At 45.3% G+C, this 21869-nt stretch overlaps 1 protein-coding gene and 1 long non-coding RNA gene across 2 annotated transcripts; one reads left to right on the top strand and one right to left on the bottom strand.

Moving 5' to 3' along the window:
• TSPAN15 (tetraspanin 15) lies at positions 1 to 17307 on the bottom strand. The gene is made up of 8 exons (XM_080597545.1): positions 17139 to 17307; positions 12711 to 12896; positions 9548 to 9622; positions 7794 to 7889; positions 5676 to 5792; positions 2938 to 2985; positions 1548 to 1664; positions 1 to 1067 (listed from the first exon to the last, which is right to left on the bottom strand). The coding sequence occupies exons 1-8, from the start codon at positions 17232 to 17234 to the stop codon at positions 915 to 917; spliced, it is 888 nt and encodes a 295-aa protein (XP_080453671.1). The 5' UTR covers positions 17235 to 17307; the 3' UTR covers positions 1 to 914.
• LOC308197302 lies at positions 16979 to 21869 on the top strand. The gene is made up of 3 exons (XR_013952786.1): positions 16979 to 17183; positions 17303 to 18154; positions 18840 to 21869. It is a non-coding gene; the product is annotated as an uncharacterized lncRNA (long non-coding RNA).

The following is a 21869-nucleotide window of genomic DNA, read 5'->3' as shown; positions in this document are numbered from 1 at the left end:
TTTGTGTTTTGTTTTTTTTTAAAAAAAACATTTTTTATTTTGATATGAAGAATCAAATTCAGAAACATTTCAACACATACAACTTCAAAAAAAAATCACCTAGTTAAATTACTAATGAAGAAAAATACAGTACATACAAGACTCAAACATCTCATAAATTTATACCAAACCAGATAGCAATAAATTGCATTAAAAGTACATCAAGAATTACCTGATTAATTCCACATTGGCGTTTGCCCCATTATTAAAAGGCACAAAAGACCGAGCAATGAAAGTGTTCAGCGTCACATCCATAATTGTCAGTAAACTGAAATTAGCATAAAAAATTATTCAAGGTGTTTAATATCCACCATTCAGATCAGTAAGAAATCTGTCTTCTGCCTTGCAACAAGTAAGAAAATAAAGTTTGATAGGGCTAACATTTAAATACAACACACCGAGGTACAAAAGCTCTCGATAGAAATCTAGCTTCCGATTTTCCCAGCATGAAGTCGCCCTGACCATGTATCACTCAGCAGTCATTCAGAAAGATTGAATCGCCAACAAGACCGCCTTCGAGCAGGAGCTGTAACAGGGAGCATCGTTCTCACCCTCCAGGACACCAAAATCACTACCCACCGTGGTCACAGTGGGATGGGGCATCACAGAAGGTCGGCGTCTCGAGGGCTCGCAGACAACCGGAGTGCGCTGCCGAGGGGCCTCGCGATAGCTCAGTGCGCACGGAGGGGCAGTAGAAATATTAAGACCACGGGGTAGGGAGAATTCGGACTCTGTTTTTGGTACTACAGTTTCAAAAATACCAAAAAGGAGTTAGAGTTGATTAATTACACCCAGTGTCTGTAATGGCTACAAAGCCAGCACAACCCAGCAGAGGTCAGTCGGCTTCTTCCTCGCTGCACACCGGGCTCCCGCAGTCAGCCGGGGTAGCACATGCAGCAGCCCGAGGCAGCAGACTCGGGTTGGGAACTCTGCCACGTTTCTTCAAAGAGATTTTCGCTCAGCTTATGTTCGCTGATGATGTCTTCCACTCGAGTTATGTAAAGCAAAGACAGCAACACCCCGAGGAACTGCAAAACAAAGGGGCATCTCCGAGCAGGGGATCGCATGCCGCTTGTCTGGGCTTCTACTGCACGACTTTTACAAATCACGCAGACATACATCAGGTTTATTGGTACACACATGGTGTAAATACTGACAGAAACTCATGTTGATATTCTTCTCATAGGGATTTTGTGTATAGGGGAAAAAAATGAATCATGTTTGTGAATAGCTGATATAGCGAAATATTTACCAGCCCTGTGCCTCGGAGCACTACAAAGTCCCAGAGGACACAGATAGGGTGAGGACTTCAAAACTAACCCCAGCAACCCCCCCACAAGCTGCAGTGGATCACAGTAATGCTGCTAAATTACTGGATGCCATCTCAGCTTATCAGTTATGCTAAATTTAAATAAAAATTAAAATCAAATGTAGGAAACGGGATTTCACAGACCATGGTGACAAATCAGGCACTCCCGTTACTGGGTAACGCACCGGGCTCTCCTTACCTGGGGTAACAATATGCCGAGCAGAATGCCAGCCATGATGCTGTAGTTGTCTAAAAACCAGATGAGCACTGCGTTTGTGCACCCTCGGACGTATATGATGTGCTGAACACTCAGGCGCTGCAAAGTAACAGAGCAGACACTGAACCAGCAGTTGGCACAGGAGCAAGACACAGTAACACATGGCGCTTCAGAGTTCAGTCACACTGGGTCTGACTCCTCCACGCCTCTTTAAACCTCCTGAGTTTGGTGGAGGCCTCACCAGTGATCCTTCAGGCTGTTCCCTAGCTGTTCCACACCTGACCAAGTTATTAAAAACAAAAAAAGCCATCTTCTTTTGATACTACTTCCCCAAAAGAAATGCATCTGACTCTAATTTTAGACCACATGGAAAGGACAGAAGTCTCCCTTTAGCTTTTAATTCTACTTCTGAGTTGAAAGTACAGCAGTGGAAAAATATAAATTGCAGACAGAGTGCTTTGCAATAGCCTACAGGAAGGTTAGGAACAAGACAATTTAAGATTGAGCCCCGCAGGCTGCCCTGCACTGTGGCCCCAACCCACTTGAGCCTGCAAAGAGCCCTAAGCAGATGAATTGGGTAAAGTTAAGCACATGCTTAAGTGCTTTGTGCACTAGGGGCAGGCTGGAGCGTTTAGGTTTTGGAGGCATAAGTCAATGAATCCAAAGGAAGGCAGGTCGTGCGTGAGGATAACCAAGCGGTAAGCCAAACTACGACCCACCAGGCAGGCACTGCGGGGCACCAGCTCTGCCAAGCTGGGAGTGGGGAGCTGTGGCAGATCACATTACTGACTTCTGCACTTAATCACTCCATAATTAGCCCAACTGAGCCAGGAACCGCTACACTAGAGCCTCTGGGGTAATTTCCGATGGGGAAAACCAAAGAAGGGGGCCACATCCAGCCCCAAGGGACGAGCAGCCTGGCTGCCAGCACAGCCCGGGCAGTCCCTTTCCTCTTCCAGGAATAAGTTGTTTCCAAGTATTTTATACCCCAGGAACGGGTACTTATTTGTAGGTCTTTAATCCTAAATCGGCTGCAAGGAAACCAATTTTAGTCATGCCACTGCTGAAAAGCACTGAAGTATCTGTATTTGCTGTACAATTACTGTAAGTGAGTGTGTGAGGTGGGTTGGAAAGAAATGTGTCATGCACATCAAACAAGAAATCATGGAAGGTGCAAAGAAGGGAAGACACCACAAATCAAACAATATTTTTATATATACCAAAGCTATTCCAGGTAAAATCAGTTCAGCAGCTGCTTTGACTTTTTGGTAAATTCAAGGGTGCATAAGACAATTTTGTAAGTGACAAAAATGAATCCAGAAAAGCACAAAAAGCACCTTTACCGTCCCGTGGGGGATACGGGTTACTTTACCTCTTTGTCAATTGTTTTGTATCCGCACATGGTGTTGACAATGTCTGTCTGAAAAGAAAGCAACCAATATAAGTATAGCAAAGCAAAAACCCGAAGGTCCCAACCATCCCAGGCTGTGCTGCAGCTCTGAGGCCATCCCGCGAGGTGAGCGTGGTGGGACGGGTGATAATCTGTGCCAAAATCAGCCAGGGGGAAAAGGAAGAAAATGCTCCCTGGGGGAGAACCAAGAGTTTCTCCCAGTGCCCCCAGGGTCAGACTTGGAGCCCTACATGGTTTTGAAGAAATCAGTATTGCTGGCATCTCACGAGGTGTCTGAACCCTATCCATCCAGCAAGAAGTGTGGTGTCAGAAACCAAAGCTAGCTAGGACAGACCTGCAAGCTATCGCTGTTTCCACAGAACGAAGAGCCAGTTTTAATTGTAGGGCTTTAATAACTTCAGACACCATATTAAGAAAGACAGGGATTAAGGCCATCATTCCGTCACGATGACAAGTTTAAACTTGGAAATGCCCTGGACCCAAATAACGTCTGATACTACAAACATTCTGTGAACATTTTACGAGACCAAAGTCTGAATGTTTGCATTCATCGCAGATTACCAAACCATTTTCTGTAGCCTTTTAATATTTTACTTGGGTCCCGAAGCCTAAACAGCCTGCCAAGGCTAACAGGAAAATACTGTCCTGGACTTGCAAATCAACTAATTTAAAGCCCACTGGCATCAAACAAAGCCAAAAATGAGAATAAGTAAATGAGAATAAGGCAAAGCCAACTCTACTTTACGGCAATACTCCCCCACAAAATTAAGACGAGATGTAGACATGTTTTGTGTGGGTTTTTTTTGTTGTTGTTTTTTTTTTTTTTTTTAAGAACCCAAAAAGCCAGGCTTTCCCTTGAACACACAACTGGCAGGCAAACAAGGGTCAGGGCACACCTCAAGAAAACCCCTGCCTACGTCCCAGGTGTGTCCCGAAGGCACGGCGAGGAGCCATTCGTGAATTCCACGGGCCAGCTGTGGAAGCCAAGGTCGGCAGTACCGGGGGCATTGCCGTATTGCCGTGTTTGCTGCCAGAGACTTCCCATTCTCACAACACTTGAGCCTAACATAAACACGCAGGCCATTAGCAAAATATTTGACAACAAAGAACTTCATTGCATCACTGAATTTTAAACATGAGGCTTGCTAGCGAGACATCGTGGCCCAAGAATCTGTGCGCAATGGAGATGAATGCACTAGAAGCAGAAGTTTGTGTGCTTCTGGAGACTCATTTTTATCTCAGCTACACTTGTGTAAGTCTTTATTAAAGACTTTGATTTGATAATAAATCCTTCAGATTGCCCCCAAGCATAAGTGTGATCAGAGCCTGGCTCATCTTGCACAAGGCTTTTAAAAAGGATCAGAATCCAACCCTCCTACATTAACAGGAGTTTTCCATGACTATGAAGCAAATGAGTAATTACAAACCATATCTGTAGTTTTCCAGGACAGAAACCAGACTGTATTTGGAAGTGTTTGTCAAACATATAAGATTTATGCATCATCTTTTCTTTTTTTCTTTTTTTTTTTTTTTTTTAAGGCAGCTGGCCATACAGCCATGGTGTTAATGTCACCCTGCCCAATACACACCCGTGCTGCTTACATCTCTCTGACCATGGCACGGCACACCAATGGCTCCGCGGTCCTGCTTCCAGGTGCAGCAAATCTACGAGCCCTAGCACATCGCAGTGTCTTGCTGAAGTCTACCCTTAAACAAGAAATTTCTATGTGGTTTGGGGACTTCTCCGTGCCTCTCAATTAACTTCACTGAGCTTAACAGTTTGCAGACAACTCCCAGCTACTCACTCTGTTACAAAATCCATCAATGCACATAAAATAAGGAACACAAACATACCACAGATGGGACCTAATAATTCCAAAGGTAACTTCAATGCTGCAGCAAGAGCCATGGCTTGTTACGGCACTTACCCTCATGGTACTGCTGCATTTCTACACATATGAATTAACAAAGCGTTTTAAACAAGGCTTCATTTGAGAGATGTGAGATTCAGAAAAGCAAGCCCTGTAGCTGAATCACCACTAAAAAGACAGATTGCTCTTTACTGGTCATCTCTGTCTTCCTTTACCATCAACTGAGGGCAAAATCCTGAGCTCTCCTGCCAGCTCCATGCAGTTGTGGATCAGTGTGTATTATTTTCAGATACACCATTTCTCAAACACCTGAGGCTTAAAACATAACTGTTTAGCTTTGGTTTCTGAGAATAAATCAAAGCTCAGCGCATATTTAAACAGACTCCTTCTGACCCACAAGAACGTGTAAGCTTATGTGATAAACACCTTCATGCTATACACATTTCTCAGCAATACCCAGCCAGATTACTGAGATCACTATTGCATTTTTCTTTCTTTTTTTTTAATTAAACACCCATGCTTGACAATGAAAAGACTGCGCCTAATAGGCAGCGGTGGGCTATCTATCACTAGCTCTCCGTCAAAACGGGTACAGGAGACAAGCTGCCAGGTGTTCCACGTGAAAAGGAGACATGGATTTGCTTCTCCGAGACGTGCCGACGCCAGCAGAGGGCACATTCGGGTGACACCTCTCCTCGCTGCCAACTGCTGGCCCCCAGGGAGATGGAAACTCCAGCCTAATCCCTGCTTGTGATGCCCTGCCAGCTATTTTACATAGCCCTGGTCCAGCCAAACCACCAGGTCAGAGGATGCTGCCCCCAGGCTCACCTTGTTTCTGACACAGCACGTGTAAGGCACTCCACAGGCCAGTGGTCCTGGTGCCCCACAGCTGTGGTACACGTTTTTTGACCAGTCTCTGTAGTCCTCCCCACCGCAACACTTAAACTGGAGAAACGACACAAAAGACAAAGGAAAAGAGTCAGATCTTAACAGCAGCTCGTCTAATAACTGGAGGGAAAAAAAAAAAAAAGAAATAAAACAGTTTTAAGAGCACCAAGGAACACGGCAGCTACCTAGCAATTCTGTTTTTTCATGAGAAAGGCATACGTAGACGTATTAATGAAGTGTGGTTATATATGCAAATAAAATATGTAAGAAAGGAAAAATATATTTCTGATCGGATGAAGCAACAAACCTTTAAACCTCCTGAACGTTTTCAGAATCAGCCAAGCTACACGGATTGGTGAAAAGTAAAAAAGGAGTCTGATTCCAAGGAGAAAAGTTGTTTAATAATGTATCTTGTATAAAACCATATCCAAAAGAATGCTTTCATGTTCAGGACAAACAAAAAGGGCAGAAAGAGACCAAATTGGTATCTAAAATTTGTGAGAGTGGCTTGGCCAAGGCCAGCATAACTCAGCATGGGCAATCAATTCAAGTGCATCTCCAAGTGCTGACCACTACTTTACACCAACCATGAGTGCAGGGAGGGTGCAAGATGCCGGAGGCTCTCGTTCTTAAACAGCACAAATATTGCTCCTGCACCAAAGAAACACAAGTGAAAAGAATTCAGGACATACGTAGCATTCCTCTGTCACTCATCAAGCTATTGCACAAGGTGTCAGAGGAAAGCACCTGGTGCTAAGTTCCACCTCCAACCTTTTCCAGGTTGAAAAACTTTCTTTTCAGGTCTGGACATCATTGAAAAATGTTTTTACATTCACTTCAGCTCATCTACAGCTGTAATGCAGTCCTTCAAATTTTTAAGGATTTTGACATTTCTAAATGTCTCTAAAAGACAACAGTGTTGATATAAGGCATTTAAAAAAAATCACCAAAATATTTCAGGTATAATTTAGTTAGTAGAACTGAGAGCTGGCAAAAAAATACCGTAAGTTTACACCAGCTTAATAGAAATGTTCCCTTCCTTTAAAACATTATGTAAACAGCAGCAGTTTATTTAAGCACTAACATTTATATTCGCTGCATATATATAAAATTTTGGGCAGTGCATGGAAACTTTAAAGCATTATGAAGTATTATGACAAAATTTCCTCGGGATGATTTGTTTTTGACAGACTTTCTGTGCTAACTCTGTTTTTTGAAGCAGGCTGCCATTTCCATAACGATGTCATAAAACATACCATTTACTATGTTAACTTTTTGTATTTTTTTTTTTATTTGGCGTGGTCACTGGCATCACATGGGCTCTGTAAGCACATTTCTGAACATTTTCTGCTTCTTCTATAGCCTCCAAACTGTAGGTCAGAACTCTTCAGTAAGCCAATAAACATTTCAACACAGCAGTGTGAAAAAAAAAGGCTATGAGTCAACTGCAAGTGCCATTAAGTAATGCTCAGCTGTGCCCAGCACAACTTCTGATTTTTAATTACAGGTATATATGCTTCCATGGGGATTTCTTTTGAATAACCACCTTATTAAAGAGCTTCCTATGTGCCCTTGAGTGAAAATACAATTGACCAGGTTAGAACAGCTTAACTGCCACCCAGTTTCTTCTTATCCAGCGCTTCCCGTTAACTAGATGTTGTTGAATGTCTTAGACCAGTCATCAGAAGCACTAAAAACAAGAACTTCAGTGGAATTTAAGCTGAGTTTGTCCAAATCTGGCCATGGGGCCCATATAAGCTTAAACATTTGCAGCATCTGGCCTCGATCATCAGTCACACCTAGCAAGACGAGAGCTGTGCTTTGCCCTCCCTTCTTGCAGTGATTTAGGGAGCTTTGGATGCCAGCTGGGATGATGGAGGAGCCCTGCCCACAGCCACGCCGTAACAGATGACACACAAGACCTTGTCAATATGAATTTGATTACAACATCACTGGAAAAACTTAACGCTGTCACTGAGGACCCAGCACATCTTGGCACTGCTTGGAACTGGGTTAGTCCCAGGAAAAAAAAAAAAAAACAAAAAAAAACAAGCAAACCTGTTTCTGAACTGAATCCATGATGTTCTTGAAGTCCAAATCATCGTAGTAATTCTCAATTCCTCTTCTAATATTATCGTTCAAAAATTTGATTGTCTAGAAGGCAAAAGTAAAACAAGATTCATCAGTTAGAAATGCTGAAGATTAAGGAACAGGTTTAAGTCCCAAGTTCACCTGACAAGCAGAAAAGGACAGCCTTTTTATTTTTATTTAAATTTTAAAATAAGGTTATCACCTCTGCAATTACAACTAACAAGGTATTTTGCAGGACTATCCTAACTATCAAAGAATGAACAACAGCAAACATCAGCTACTTATGTGCCACCTTTAATTACCATCCCATTTAGACTCGACATCTTAGGATACGCTTTGTCCTCCCATCAGGCTCAGGAGGAGCAGTGAACAGCCAGCTCAGCTCTAAATAAATTATACATCTGCATCACAGCACTGCAACTACTGCTTTAGTTGTAAGGGGCAGAAACATCGACATTACACAATAGTTTTTAGTCCAAATCACAAGTGAAATAAACAAGGGTACCAAATGTACATGAAGAAAAAAGGACAAGCAGGGCCCTATGAAACCCATTTGTAACACATTCAAACAGTGCTTGTGCAGTGTGGCAGACGGGCAAGCTGCACACAAGCACACAAATACCAACAATGTTTCCTTGTAAATACAAGCCACTGAAAGATATTTCTTAGAATAAGCATGACTCAAAGAAAAGAAATAGACTGTCACAGATCTGAGAAGGAAATAGAGAAAGAAATGGAAAAAGACAATGGGACATGTAAAACAATCAGTATTTAAATGGAGGCTCTTAGTGTAAGCATTTATTAAATACTTCCTTCTCCTCCCCATCCTAACCCCAATTTGTCCATTAACCTCATAAACCAAACAAAAAACCCTATCCCCTGCTCATAGCTGCCCTGCTCAGACAGCCAATAATCACGTCAGGAAACCGCTTAACGCGCAGAAAACCAACAATACTCTGTCTGTGTGTGGAAGTCAATAGCTATTCTCCCTCACCCTCTCAGAAATACCACAGTTGGTATTTACTTAATTTTCTGACAACCAAATTCTCTGTGTCCCGTGATGCCCCCTCCTACACTGTTGAGGCTGATCTGCTCCGTTCAGATGAGCCGGGTGCTCCCACCACTACTCACAAGAACTCCTTGTGCCAGGCCAAGGTGAGCACATTGATGCTTTAAAACCCTTCTAACAGAAAAATAGTCTGCTGCTTTCCATTAGAAAAATAAAGGTTTTTATATATATATGGTTATAGTAAGCTTGTAAGCGGTGTGGTCTCCTACAGAAATGAGTTATGTTGCTCATGGACGTGGGCAGGGAAGAGGTGTCCCTTATGCAAGGTAAAACATTTTGGCCAGTAAAAAATAACTTAGTCTCCAAATCCAGCTGGAAACTCCCTGAAAGAGCAATCTGAGACACAGAAGGAAAACTAGAAGAAAGCATGCTGTAATGCATTAAAAGCTGGAAAGGCGTTTTGCCTGTAGTTAGTTAACAGATTAAGTTAACAGATTTTCTCCAAATTCTTTAATCTGGAACTAATTTCCAGAACTGATGACCAGTTCCACCCTTCCCTAACCTGACAGGCCCTGAGAAGCCCGGACTTGCCTTCGGGCTCCCATCAGCTAGTGCTCAGGTGACAAATGTAGCTTGTATGTGCTCGGTAGCAAAGCCAGAACTTCACGGAGTGCCAACACTGGCAAGTAAAGTCTCTGTTCATGCTGCTCACCTGGTTTCTGAAGATCAATGCCACAACTCCACCCGTCAGCTCAATCAGCAAACAGAGACCAAGGATGTACATGAACTGCGGGAAAACAACAGCAAGTGAGATCTTAAGCAGAACAAATCACAATTACTCTTTCAATTACTCTCCTTAAAGTCTATAGCATTCAATCGCCAGCATACCTGGCTTTCTGAAAACAAGATGTCTTTAAAGAAAGATAGAATTTGTTGCTGTTCTTATAAAAATTGCTTATGTCACAAGAAAGACTTTTTTCTTCACTTGAGTGATTCTATATTTTTTTCCCAACTGGCAAACGTTATTTTACTGCTCTGAATGCAATCCAAACCAATAGATGCATTTATCATGCTTCACACTTCTCCCTGTAAGAGCAGCCTGGTTCATAGCGAAGTATATACCTGAACTGCTACAAAATACACAGAACATTAGGTTTTGACACTTCCAACAAAGATAGCACCTAGCTGTTTTCAGTTTTTGAGTAAAGCAGTGTTTTAAGATAATCCAAACCATTTTATATTAATTTGCCAGTATTAAATCAAAGCCAAATTCTGGCCTTGGTACATTTCAGTGTATCGTTCCAGAAGTGAAGCCAGCAACTTGACTGCAGAGCCTGCGACGTGAACACTTGCTGTGCTCCATGGTAAGAAAAATGGTGTCAGCTAGCTATTTATTTACTTGTGTCCTCTGAAGCCAGGACAGTGTGTAAAACCACATACATACATACATATTCCCATATACATTGGCACACAGCCACAACATAGGTATCTGTGGCTACTTATCAAAGCACATCCAACACTTGAATATGAAAAAATACCAAGAAATCCATAGCAACACCATCAAATAACTGAAACGTGCCAGTACTTGAAATGTTTTTCCCATCCAGAGGATTCTCTAGGTATAAAAGATCTGTTATGTGAATTTAGGTCCACTTCCTAACAGCAAAATTCACCAGGAAAGAAGTTTTACGACCTCTGATCTGAAAATAATCTTCAACACTCTTACAGCCTGGTTACTCTCAGGAGGATGAGGTTATTCCCATTCAGTATAATTTAGATGGACACGCAGCAATACCACCGGTGCCCCTGCTGTTCTGCTCACTAACGAGCTCTTTAACGAAGCTGGGTGACTTCTGCTGCAGTCCTCCCTGTTGCAAAACCCTGGGCAGCTGCAGGACTTGTCTGCAGTGCTCGCTCCATCCCAGCGTGCTGTTTTAATGCCTGGCCCATCGATACCTGGAATTGGTGTCATGAATTTACTGGACAGATGGATATCTTGTTGGTTTTTTCTGCTAAATATGGAATCAGAATGAGAAACAGACATCAGGGACCTCGTTTGTTTAAGTGCCCTACCAGACTTTCCACCACAACACGAACAGAAAATGCTCTCTGCATCAGATGGGGAAACAGAACCAGGCTGAGAATTGAGGAAATCGCTCCCAGCTCAGGACAGACTCTCAGCCATTTCTCTTTCCCGTTGGGGATGACAGCACAACGCCCCTCAGCCAGGTTCCAGCATAATTCCAGAATTCACAATTACCTCTTGCTTTGGCCTAGGTAGCATACCACGAATTTAGCATTTCTTCAGAAATTCACTCTTTCAAGGCACTGGAGATCAGAGCTGTGTCCGTTTCACTTCTCCCTCGGGACAGACCCCTGTCTGAGCCCAAGGGAGGTCCTGTGGTGCCACACAGTTCCCTAACAAGTCCCATTTCTCTGCCTTACCCCCTTCACACCCCAGCCGAGGGCAGCCAGACCTCAGCCATCTGATCCACATCGGCCCTGCGGCTTCTCTCTCTGGTGGCTTCCTCTGGGTCGAAAGGAGAAGCTTTTGGAAGAACCACCAGCGACCACAACTAACCTCTGCGCTTTGAGCCTTCCCCGTCCGCCCACCGTACAGGCTCACAGCTTCATGGCTTTAAGGAACTCCCTGCGTTCACAGACGGAAGTTGCAGTCAGACTCCATGGGCTTTTTGGCTGAGTGGCAGCGCTAATTCCTCCCAGACACAATTCCTCCGCAGCAGGACACGTACTTATGGCATCACCAGACCAGAAACAGAGCGGGTGCCATGGTGCCAGGCTAACGTCAAAGGCTATGTCAACAGGTGAGTTTGCACAACATCCACGGGGACCGATAATAAATCACACTCCTGCTTGTTTTCCATAAAGCCCTTGACAGTCCCAAACCTGCTTTTCTCAGAGGCAGGCTCTGACCCCATTGTATCACTGGCCAGACGACACGCTGCTTCTCCCTGATTCAGTCTGCAGCATTTTCAGACGGGGTGCTACCAGTAGCAAACTCCTGGAACAAGCTAGCTTCATCCTAGACCTGCTTTTAAACACCAAACGTCTTTTCATATTTTTATCTCACTTTCTGTATGTCTAACAGCAGCTTTCTTAAAAGAGCAGGCTTGCTACTTCCATCCAAAGCAGCTGATTACAGACAATCTGGGTTTTACCACCAAAAGGATTACAAAGAAGATATTTTTATAGCACTGTTGCAAGACACCTCAGTGCTGGGATGCCCTCCTCTTCCTCTCATCAGCCCTCATCAGCCTTGCAGACCTCTTGGTCTCCCTCCCCAGCTGCCGCAAGCCTGCAGTCCCCTTCTGTGCACAGACAGCACCCCCTGACAGCTCTGGCTCCATGGTTTAGGTGATGTTTAATCTCTTAATCCTTCCTCTGCCGTTTACTATTTTACCTCCAGCACTCGTCCTGGTTCCCCTACGTAGACACCTCCTGCCTTGATTTCACTCCACTTTCAACAAAGTCACAACTAGATATATTTTAAAGACAGCAAATTAATCATCAAGAGGAATCAAAGCCCACCTATGAAATAAAACATGCCCTAGGAGCACGCTGTCACAAAGCTATGATTCCCCAATCTTCCGAACTTTTGTCTGCTTTGGATGCTATTATTCATCGGTGTCTCAAAGTGGTGATGGGGGACCCATGCAGTAGTGAAAACTGCTTCCTACACGAGCTTCTTTGGATCACAAGACATCTACGGACAACAGCCAGGGGACCAAACAAAATTAGAATATTTTTCCGTGCAGCATAGATAGGGTTACAGGTTTAAATTCATGTGGCACTAAAAGGAAAAGCAATAAGCTCTTAATATTATTAAGAAAAACAAACAAAAAAGCACCACTTACCGCTTGAAGAAGGCATAAATTGTCTCTTAAAGAAGCCACTACGCCCACTAAAGATACAAAGAACATTATAACGCCCAGAAGTATTAAAATAATTGCTGGGGCTAGAAAGGCGCTTTCCAGAGTTTTGTACTTCTGTCTTTCAACTTCTGCATAAATCCCAACTGCAAGGACAAGGGCTCCGATCACCTGGAAGAAAAAAAAAGCAGAATACAGATGTTAAGCTTTTTCCCAATAAACATAGATATGACATTTTACGAGTACACACGAACTTGTGACTACTCACTTCAGAATTAATTATAACCTGTAAAACACTTAAATCAGAAGTTTGAATAATAATAAATAAAAAAAAAAACCTCAAAGTCTAAAGCAGAAAAAAGCTGGGTTAGCAGAACCTGGGATTTGTTCACTTCCAAAAAAAATGTATTTAATAACATTTTAACTTTCTGGAATTCAAGCAGTTACGTATGCTTCAATGCGTTTAAAATGCAATTTATTACTCATCTGACATCACATCTATTACTCACACTACCAAATGCCATGGCATTAATTCTCCTCCTTTGTGTGTCTTTCTTCCCCTGCCTGTGTATGCAGATAGATACACATGCCCCTAAAATGTCATGATTCCTAGCCAGTCTGCAACCAACAGCTCATAAGTCCCTTTTTTTGCTACCCAGCCCAGCTCCTGGTGTATTTAGGGTCACTAAACATGGCCAGGTGTATCCTGCATCCCCACTCCTCCTGCCATCATGGGAAATGGGCCCAAATAAAGGGAAAAACGGCATGTTTGGGATGAGGTCACCTTCCTGAGCAACTACCGGACAGAGCTGGCAAGCGAAGCAAGAAGCCATGCATCGCGTGTAACAAGTTAAAGGTATTTCAATAAAATAATTATGGCTAAGTCAAAATCATTTGGTATTAATCCCACAGCATGCTGCAAGTTGATTTAAATGATGCTGAATTTGGGGAAAAAAAAAAAACAAAAACAAGTCCACAGTACTCAATCCACACTGCAGTGGAAAAACTTCAACTCAAAGAGTCAGGCAAATCCTTGGGGATATCCCACAAAGCCCCGAGCATCAAATCCATCATTTTGGCAATCAGATAAATAACAGTCACCTCTTCTGCCCTGACTTCGCCGCAAGCTCCATGAGCCTGCTCTCCGCACGCAGACGGTCAGTAGTTACACAAGGCTTTTCGATACGACGCAGAAAATCCCAGCCCCAGCTCTAGGCAGACACACAAGTTGCTCAGCTGCAAGATCATGAGCCCAACAGTTGAAATATTTTTTCTTGATTAAGTGTTTTTAAATAAATAACTTACTGGAAATACTTGATTTTCTACAGAAGAATAAACCCAAAGGACACTATGTGAGGAATGCCACCAAATTGTCATTTAAAAAAAATCTCAAAAGGGTTTTCACCTATAAAAATAGGTGTATGGGAGTAGTTAAAAAGCAACTTAAAATTTGACACAGCTAAATTCAAAGCAACTCCTCCTCTGACAAATTTAGAAGCTGTAAGATTACGGATGACAGAAGGGAAAACACAGCGGACAAACAGCAGGTACACATGTTTACCCTTTATAGGATTTGACCTTTTCTGCTGTAAAACTTAATCGGGTATTACATTACTACACGGTCACTTTGCAGTGTTAGCTAGTATCTTTAAAAAATTAGAACGACTGAGTAATAAATTACAAAATATTATTCAAGCAGAAAACAATATAAACAACTTATCTTGAAATCTTTAAATGTAGAAATATCAGTTGAGGAAGAGTCTCAGAAGCATACAAAAATAATTACAGAATTTAAAACTTGCCAAGTCCCTTTGTTTCACACCGAAACACCACGTTGGTAGTGCTCTGCTGCGATGCAGGCACCCAACAGCAACGCACGGAGAAATTGAAATTAATTCAACTCCGCAGACCTTTGGGACAACAGAAAACTCCGCTAAACCCAGAGACCGGCGCAGGTGTTTGATTAAAACTCTAATATTACTACTATTTTTTTTAAAATGAAAGTAAAACCCCAATACCCTTATGTCCAGACCACCTTTACCTGCTAGGCAAGCAGCAGGGAACACAACGTACAGACAAGCCCACAAACAAACACTACGGCCTCACCAACAAGCCGACCACCTGCAGTCATTACTTCTAAACCTCAAACCAAAAGCAATGGGCACGGAATAACAGGCACAAAAACTGGACGGAAATTATCTGACTTTCAGAAGTGGGTTGTTCCAAGGCTGGCGCTTTCTATGGAAATATCTATTTCTTAGCTGTAGTTTTCTAATCAAAATACTCCGACTAAAGATGATCTATAAGGATTCAGATGTCTGTGAGTAGGAATACAAGAGGCATTCACACTTCAAGAGCTTTATACCGAGCCAGAGATGTTTATGTACGTGTATCTTCACTCCTGCCATCTGCTTTTGCCCAGACACCCTCCAAGACCACCTCTAGCACATTAAGTGTACAAAAACTTCAGTCCCGCCTGTTGTTTTCTGCAACCAGCTTGGCAACAAAAAAAAAAAAAATCCACCCCAAATTCCCCATTTCCTTCTCTCAGTCCCGTTTGCTGCTGTCCTAAGGCTCGAGGCGGACAATGTCACATCCTAGAAAAATCACAGGATTAAAGGTATCTCACGAGCCACGAGGGCTAACGGGCTTCCTTCCCATCACTCCTCTGCTCCCCGCCAAGCTCTGCAGGGCTGCTCGGCGTGTAGACGTCGACGCTTCACCAGGAGAGAAACCCAAAAACTCGGTGTAATACAGCTGCCTCAAGCGATTCTGAAATAAGTTCTGCAAAACGTGACCTGCAGAGAGCAGGAAGGCTTCAAGCTGCATTCATCAGCATCGCTGTTAACCTCTGGGTAAAAGCACCAGCTGACGAGTACAAGACTCAGCTAAAAACTATTACTGGGGGAAAAAAACACATAATTACACAATTAAAATCCTCATTCCTTGCATAAGATTTATGCTTTTATAATGTTGTGGCTTTTAAAGTATTAAATAAAAATCTTTTCACCCTTTACCACACCGCTGTGCTAACTCGGTGGGAATTTCACCCCACCGGCGCCGCCTCACCAGGAGTGCTCTCCCTTCCCGTGACCAGAGGTGGAAACACAACTTCTACGTCGGTGGCCACAAACACACCGCCTGTTTACATCCTGCATCCTTCCCAACAGCCCTGAATCCGGCAGCTCAGGCTGCGTCCGCAGGAAAAATCGACTAGCCTTGACTCACGGCCAGCGAGCATCCAGCCCCCTGCAAATACCAGGGGCTTTCCCAGGCACGGAAGTTGCTTTCCCAAGAGGAAAGAAAAGCATTTATTTCCTAGCTGCCGGTTTTAACCCCATCTTTACAGCATTAACTCACCTGCCCCCCCAGCAAGAGCACCCTCTGTTTAAAAGGCTGGATGCTGCTGGCAAAAATTGGGTTCCTGCCCCGTGCCGGGAGAGCACAGGGGTAACACCCAGGTTGTCAACAGGCTCCAGGTGACACAGGCAGGCACCCAGGTGACAATGGCAGGCAGGGCAGCGACGGGCCCGTACCGAAATCAGCCATCCAACATTGTCACACTGACCTGCTTCGGACCCGTGATTTTAGGGAACGCCAGCAGCCACCATGCCGGGGAAACGGAAGCATTCGATTGCAAACGGGGACCTGGACATAGAAAATCCGGAGCAAACGACCACGAGCAGTAAATGAAATCCTCCTCGCGCTGCTTGAAAGGGGCTTTGTTCCAGGCAGCCGCTCGGCAAAACGTGACAGCGGTGTCCTTTTCGTGCTAGCAGAGGGATTTTTGCATCCCGCCAGCAGCAGCCCCGGGGCCGAAGGGTGGGACGGAGCAGGCAGCGCGCACCTTCCTTCGTGGGGAGCCTGCAAAGCCGGGTTTGAAACCAGCACAGCAAATCTGCCTTCCTTCCCCCAAAATCGCACCCACACAATAACTGAGTAATGCAGGAAGCCTCCGGAGTCGAAAATAAGGGGGTTCCTTTTGTTTGCTTGTTTGTTACGAGAGACAAAAACACCAGAAGGCATCCAGGATCCCCCAGGAGCCTGAGCTACGCCCGAAGCACCTGGCTTTTGGATTTTCATTCATTCCTCAGCTCGCAGCCTTAAAGAGGCACCCGGTGAATCCGAAACCACCCTCCCACGTCTTTAATCTACAAGGCGGAGACAAAAAGAAACCTGCCTGAGCGTCTGGTGCACCGACACAGCCCGGAGCCCCAAAAAGCCCCTTTAAGAGAAAACGCACGGGCTTCACCTGACAACCTGCATGAGCTTCGCAGCATCGTTCCCCCAAAGCTCGGGGGAGGAATCGCCCCTTTACGCTGCCGGCTGAGGGCAGAGGCTTTACTCCTCCATCTCACGCAGGGAAGTAGCAGCAACACGCCTGACACCGGTACCCCGGTACCCCCGGCTCACCCAGAAGGCGGTGGAGTAGGCGATGAGGGTGAACTTGAGGCAGAGGTAGGACAGCCGCTGGCAGTAGCGCGCTTGCTCCGCGTCCCCCGTCGCCATCCTCGCAGCACCTGTCGCTGCCGCCCTTCCCTTCCCGTCTCCTCTTTTCCCTTCCCTTCCCTTCCCAGCCTGGCAGGGAGCGGCCCCGCTGCTGCTTCCGCCCCCGGGGACGCGGGGAGCGTGGGCGTGGGACGAGCTGCGTGAACCTCCGAGGGCAAAGGAGAAAATAAAAGCGTCGCGAGCACAAGGAGGCGTCCCCAGAGCGCTCGCCGGCTGGTTTTCCTCTGGTTTTCCCCCCCCCGGCAGGGGCCTTCAGACAGCGCGGACAAAAACACGGCCGTGGGGACGTCCAGCGATGCCTCCGGACTGCTGCTGTCAGCGTTCGCGCTCCGTTTGCCACCGCCGGGGCTTTGGGGAGCCGCCAGGGCTGCGTGTGCTGCGGGGCCAGGCTTGCTTGGGGGCAGTGAAAACACAACCGATTGTTGTTAACGTCTTGAAAAAACAACATCAGCCGCCCCTCATCACCGGCTGACAAGCAGGGGATGCAGAAAAGCTGCCGCGGCGATCCTGTGGTTAGGTGTGCCCCAGGTAAGGAGCAGCAGAACCTATACCTTTCACTACCTGTGACTGCTCGTGCACAGACGACACCCACAAACCCCACAGTTCGCAGGGGTATCGCTCATGGTCATGGTCCATCCACGTCCTGCTGACCCGAGGGGGTCAGCGCTGGCGATCAGGCAGTGGCGGTGAAGCACACGAGTCCCTCACATGCACGGGACTGAGCAGCCCCTTGCCGTCCCACAAAGGGCTGCTTTCCTCGGGAGAAATGCCTCATTCAGCAGCAGCAGACAACTGCCCCAGTCAGTTGGTGTGTCCTGGCAAACGGCATCGAAAAATCGGTGCCTGGTGTCACAGCAGATGAACTGCGGCCACTTTTGTCCTGAAGTTATTTAGTAAGAAGATAGCGTACATAAAGCTGGGTAAGTGGCCAGGCACACATCATTTTCTTAGGTACATACAATAAATCAGCAGTTGTTAAAAAATAAACTTATTTTTAAAGCCTAAAAAACCTTCCTGGGAGTCATTCTGTTATGAGAAGTGCCATTGCTTTTGCATGCAGTGCTGAACTTTTTCCCTTTAGGAAACAAATAATCCAGCCCAGGTCCCCGCCAGCAGCAAAATAGCTCAGCACCTGTTTAGTTTCTGTCAATAACACATAATACAATACTTTTGAGTATTTATCTTCTAAAATATCAACAACTTCAACCTTCGCACAAATTTGCAAATGTCCCTGACACCTACCAACTGCATGCGGTCAGGAAATCTCATCACATGTAGTGTCACTTTGTAAATCATTGACCATCCATCCCTTGTATCTTGTGGGTATCGTACCCACCCGAATATATCCCTGCCACTTACACAATTCCCTTGTTTAACTCAGTCAATAGCTGTAGTTTGACTTTCCTGCCACCTTACCTTGCCTGTCGTGCTCCAGTTTCTGCAAATAAAGTTTCAGAGCACGAGGGGCTGGATGGGGAAGCCGTTTGAAAGGAACATCCATTGTCCTGTTGTTTTCACTCCGTGCTGAGCCAATATGTCAAAGCAGGTTTCTGTTATGAAAGTGTATGAAAATAGCAGAATAATCCTCTTTTGTCTAAATCCCAGGCTTTGTCTAAACAACGAAATGACAAGATTTCTGGACACAACACAGTTTGGCAGTAAGTGGAGGTTCAAGTGAGATGTTCCAAATTGCCTGCAGTGCTGGGGGTCCTCCTTGCCTGCAGGTTCCCCCCCAGCCCGACGAAGCTGAGAGCTGCAGTTTTCCAGGTAAGACCCTGGCATCGCTGACAGCACGGAGGCAGGCTGAGTGTTACAACACCTGCTCCCGAGGCCTGCTCTGGTGGCCCTTTTTTTTATCTCACAGTAAGAGCCAGAGTATCTTCCACATCTCCTCCCTCTCCTTCAAGGCCACCGAGTCATTGCAAGCACACACAAGGCACGGTAGGTCCCGCAGGTCTTCAAAAAGCAATGGTCTGCAGAGAGCTTGACCCAGGACGTTGGAGATCTGCAGGAAAGGTAAGTGAACCACAGCGAGCCCTGTGCCAGGGAGTAGCAGGAGGGCCCTGAGCATTTCAGGGCTACCAGCAGCCTTTCTGCTGCTTTCTTCCAGCTCACGTCTGGCTGCTACAGCTGCTGTCCAGCTCCATCCTGCCCCACACCTGTGGTCCTCATGTCCCGGTCTCAGAGCTGTTCCCTGGACAAAAGTCCTTCCTCCCAAAGCTGAGTCCAACGTGCAATATGATTAAAGCCTCTACCACCTCTTATTTTGTATTATTTTTCCACCAGACCAAATGTACCTTATTCACCCTTCACTGACCTTCCAGACCCACATCTTTTGTTTGCATCTCTCGCCCTTTGCCTGGACCTGGCACCAGTGACTCAGCACAGCAATGTTTGGCCTCCAGCTATCTTGCCCATGGTAAAAACAACAATAAAGCCAGCCAAACCCAAAAGCATGCCTTCAGATAGTCCCTTTCCCTGGTGTATCTCCAAAAACCATTACAGAAGCAGATTTTGCTTGTAGTCACAGGCAAGCATGACTTTCCTGAAGAATTTGGACTCTGCCTTTGTAAAAATTGCTGCAGTGTGTAAGTCAAGAGGCCAACAGACCACGCTTCATAGCTGGCCAGGCTCCAGGACAATAACCTCATCGATGCACGACCAGCAACCAAATAAAAGGTGTAGGTGTGTAGAAGTGAAAGCAAGTCCCCAGTAACTTGTATGATGAAATGTTGACCCAAGGGTGGCTGCTCTCAAACGAACACCCAAGTAACAGATCAGATATACAGAGTTCAAAAAAAGGCTGGGGTGACTCCGAGGAAGTGCAGGCACCCTGAGCACCTTCAAATTCATGGTCAGCCCACGGGGATTTTGGTTTCACCTTCAAAACATCAGTAATTTTTTGGTTGAATGCTTGCTAATATTGTGCTTCCTGTAACAAAGGCTGATGAATTACTTTAGCTACCCTCTCAGCTAAACACATGGAGGCTTTTGCTCATATTCTCTGTGAAATTTGAACAGATTTGAGTGAGCTGAAGTAAAAAAAAAAAGTGAACACAATTAGCTACTGAATTCATATTGCAAAACAGATGAAAAGCCTTCCTGCACTGTACACAGAAAGTGAAAGGCTCATAAGCTGTTGAACGAGGTGTCAGGGGAAGGGCCTGGGACAGGCCATGCTCAGGAAGTGACATTTTTGTACATTTTTGCAGTTTCTGGGTAAGGGAACGAGTTGAATCCTGAAAGCAGGTTTTAATACCTGAAATGCTTTTAGCTTCTAGCAGAGCACGCACGAGCCAGTGCCAAGTACTCTTTAAAATCTCAGCCTCGATGTGTTGCATCTGTTTACGCAGCTTGCTCCAAAGCTGCCAGCGAGCAGGAGAGCTGTGCTCTGAGCAGAGGTGGGGCTGGGGGCTCCCCTTCCAGGTGCACCAGACGTGGGCTTCTCACATACATTTTTCTGCACCACACGTTGGGAAAAGGGGTGCAGGGATCCCAGGGGGAATTGAGCCTTGGTTCCCGCATCCCTTGCTCAGCCCCTCAGCATCACAGGCTGGGAGCTGAGGTCCCTTTGTGCTAGACAGCAGCTGAAGGTGGGTTTCTGGAGCTCCAGATGAGATCCGGGGTGCCAGCTTCCCCCTGAAGCCTTATTACAAGTCACTGCTCAGGTTTACTGTAACAAATGCCTCTCTCCAGGCAATATTCACCGGCGATGCTTCAGGCACCCACAGGACAAGCTGCTCTGATTGACATAAATCAAATCATAACAAATCTACTAAACAGGGCTGGTTGAGTCACATTATATTGGATATTGGAAGGTCCCCATTAAATGAAATGTATCAAAAGCGCTGATAAGCCACAAACACTTGCAGAGAGCAAGAGCCCTTTGCTCAAATCATGCCGAATGTACTCTGTTTCTTTTTTGCTCCAAGAACACCCATGAAGTCAGGAAGGGTCCTGGAAACCCATGGACAGCAGGACCGGTAAGCCCAGCGAAGCAGCTACCTTTGCATTTAAGCCTACAAACGCTGATACAGCAGCATGTCCATTTCAGAGATGACTTCCAAATAAACAGAGGGAGGAAACGAGTTTTAAGCACCACTTTGCTGCGTTTCATTCGATGTCAAATTGGTTGTTTAGCTTTTGCCTGCAAGAGACTCCACCTCCTTTCAAAGTGCCCTTAAACCCCACAGCAAGTCCATCCCAGAACAGCTCCTGCCTCGGTGCCACTGCAGAGGAGTCGGATACCTGACGCCGTGGAAAACCACTGCGTCAAAAAGGGATTTCCATTGGATCGAAGTTACTTATGGCTTGATACTTCTATTATATTTTCTTGGCCCTAAAAATAAGGTAAAGGAAGAGACTGCCTGTCACTGACCTGGAAAACACCCCCCTTTCTTTTTTTTTTTGGTCTTTTTTAAAGGAAAAAGGACCTCAAGTGGGAAGAGTTAATCTCTTGGGTTTGTTCTTCAGGCACAGGTTAAATGTCAGGCAAGTTGGAGGCCCTTGCTATCAATCACTTCCTCCTGGAACTGCATCGCCTCACTTGGAAAACAGGAGGAGAGGACATGAGACATGGCATCCCAGTGCCTTTTTAACAGCACTTAAGTCATACGCATGGGGATTCATAACACC

The sequence above is a fragment of the Anser brachyrhynchus genome (genome assembly GCF_964034855.1).
Source record: "Anser brachyrhynchus genome assembly, chromosome: 6".
Lineage (NCBI taxonomy): Eukaryota > Metazoa > Chordata > Aves > Anseriformes > Anatidae > Anser > Anser brachyrhynchus.
The sequence above is the reverse complement of the archived record's forward strand: the minus strand, read 5'-3'. Positions and strand labels throughout refer to the sequence as shown.

Coding starts and splice junctions, on each gene's coding strand:
- TSPAN15 (XM_080597545.1), bottom strand. CDS start 17,234: ATGGCGACGGGGGACGCGGAGCAAGCGCGCTACTGCCAGCGGCTGTCC. Junction 7,890..9,547: donor CATTGATCTTCAGAAACCAG/GTGAGCAGCATG, acceptor TTTGCCTTCTAG/ACAATCAAATTTTTGAACGA. Junction 1,068..1,547: donor TCGGCATATTGTTACCCCAG/GTAAGGAGAGCC, acceptor TTTGTTTTGCAG/TTCCTCGGGGTGTTGCTGTC.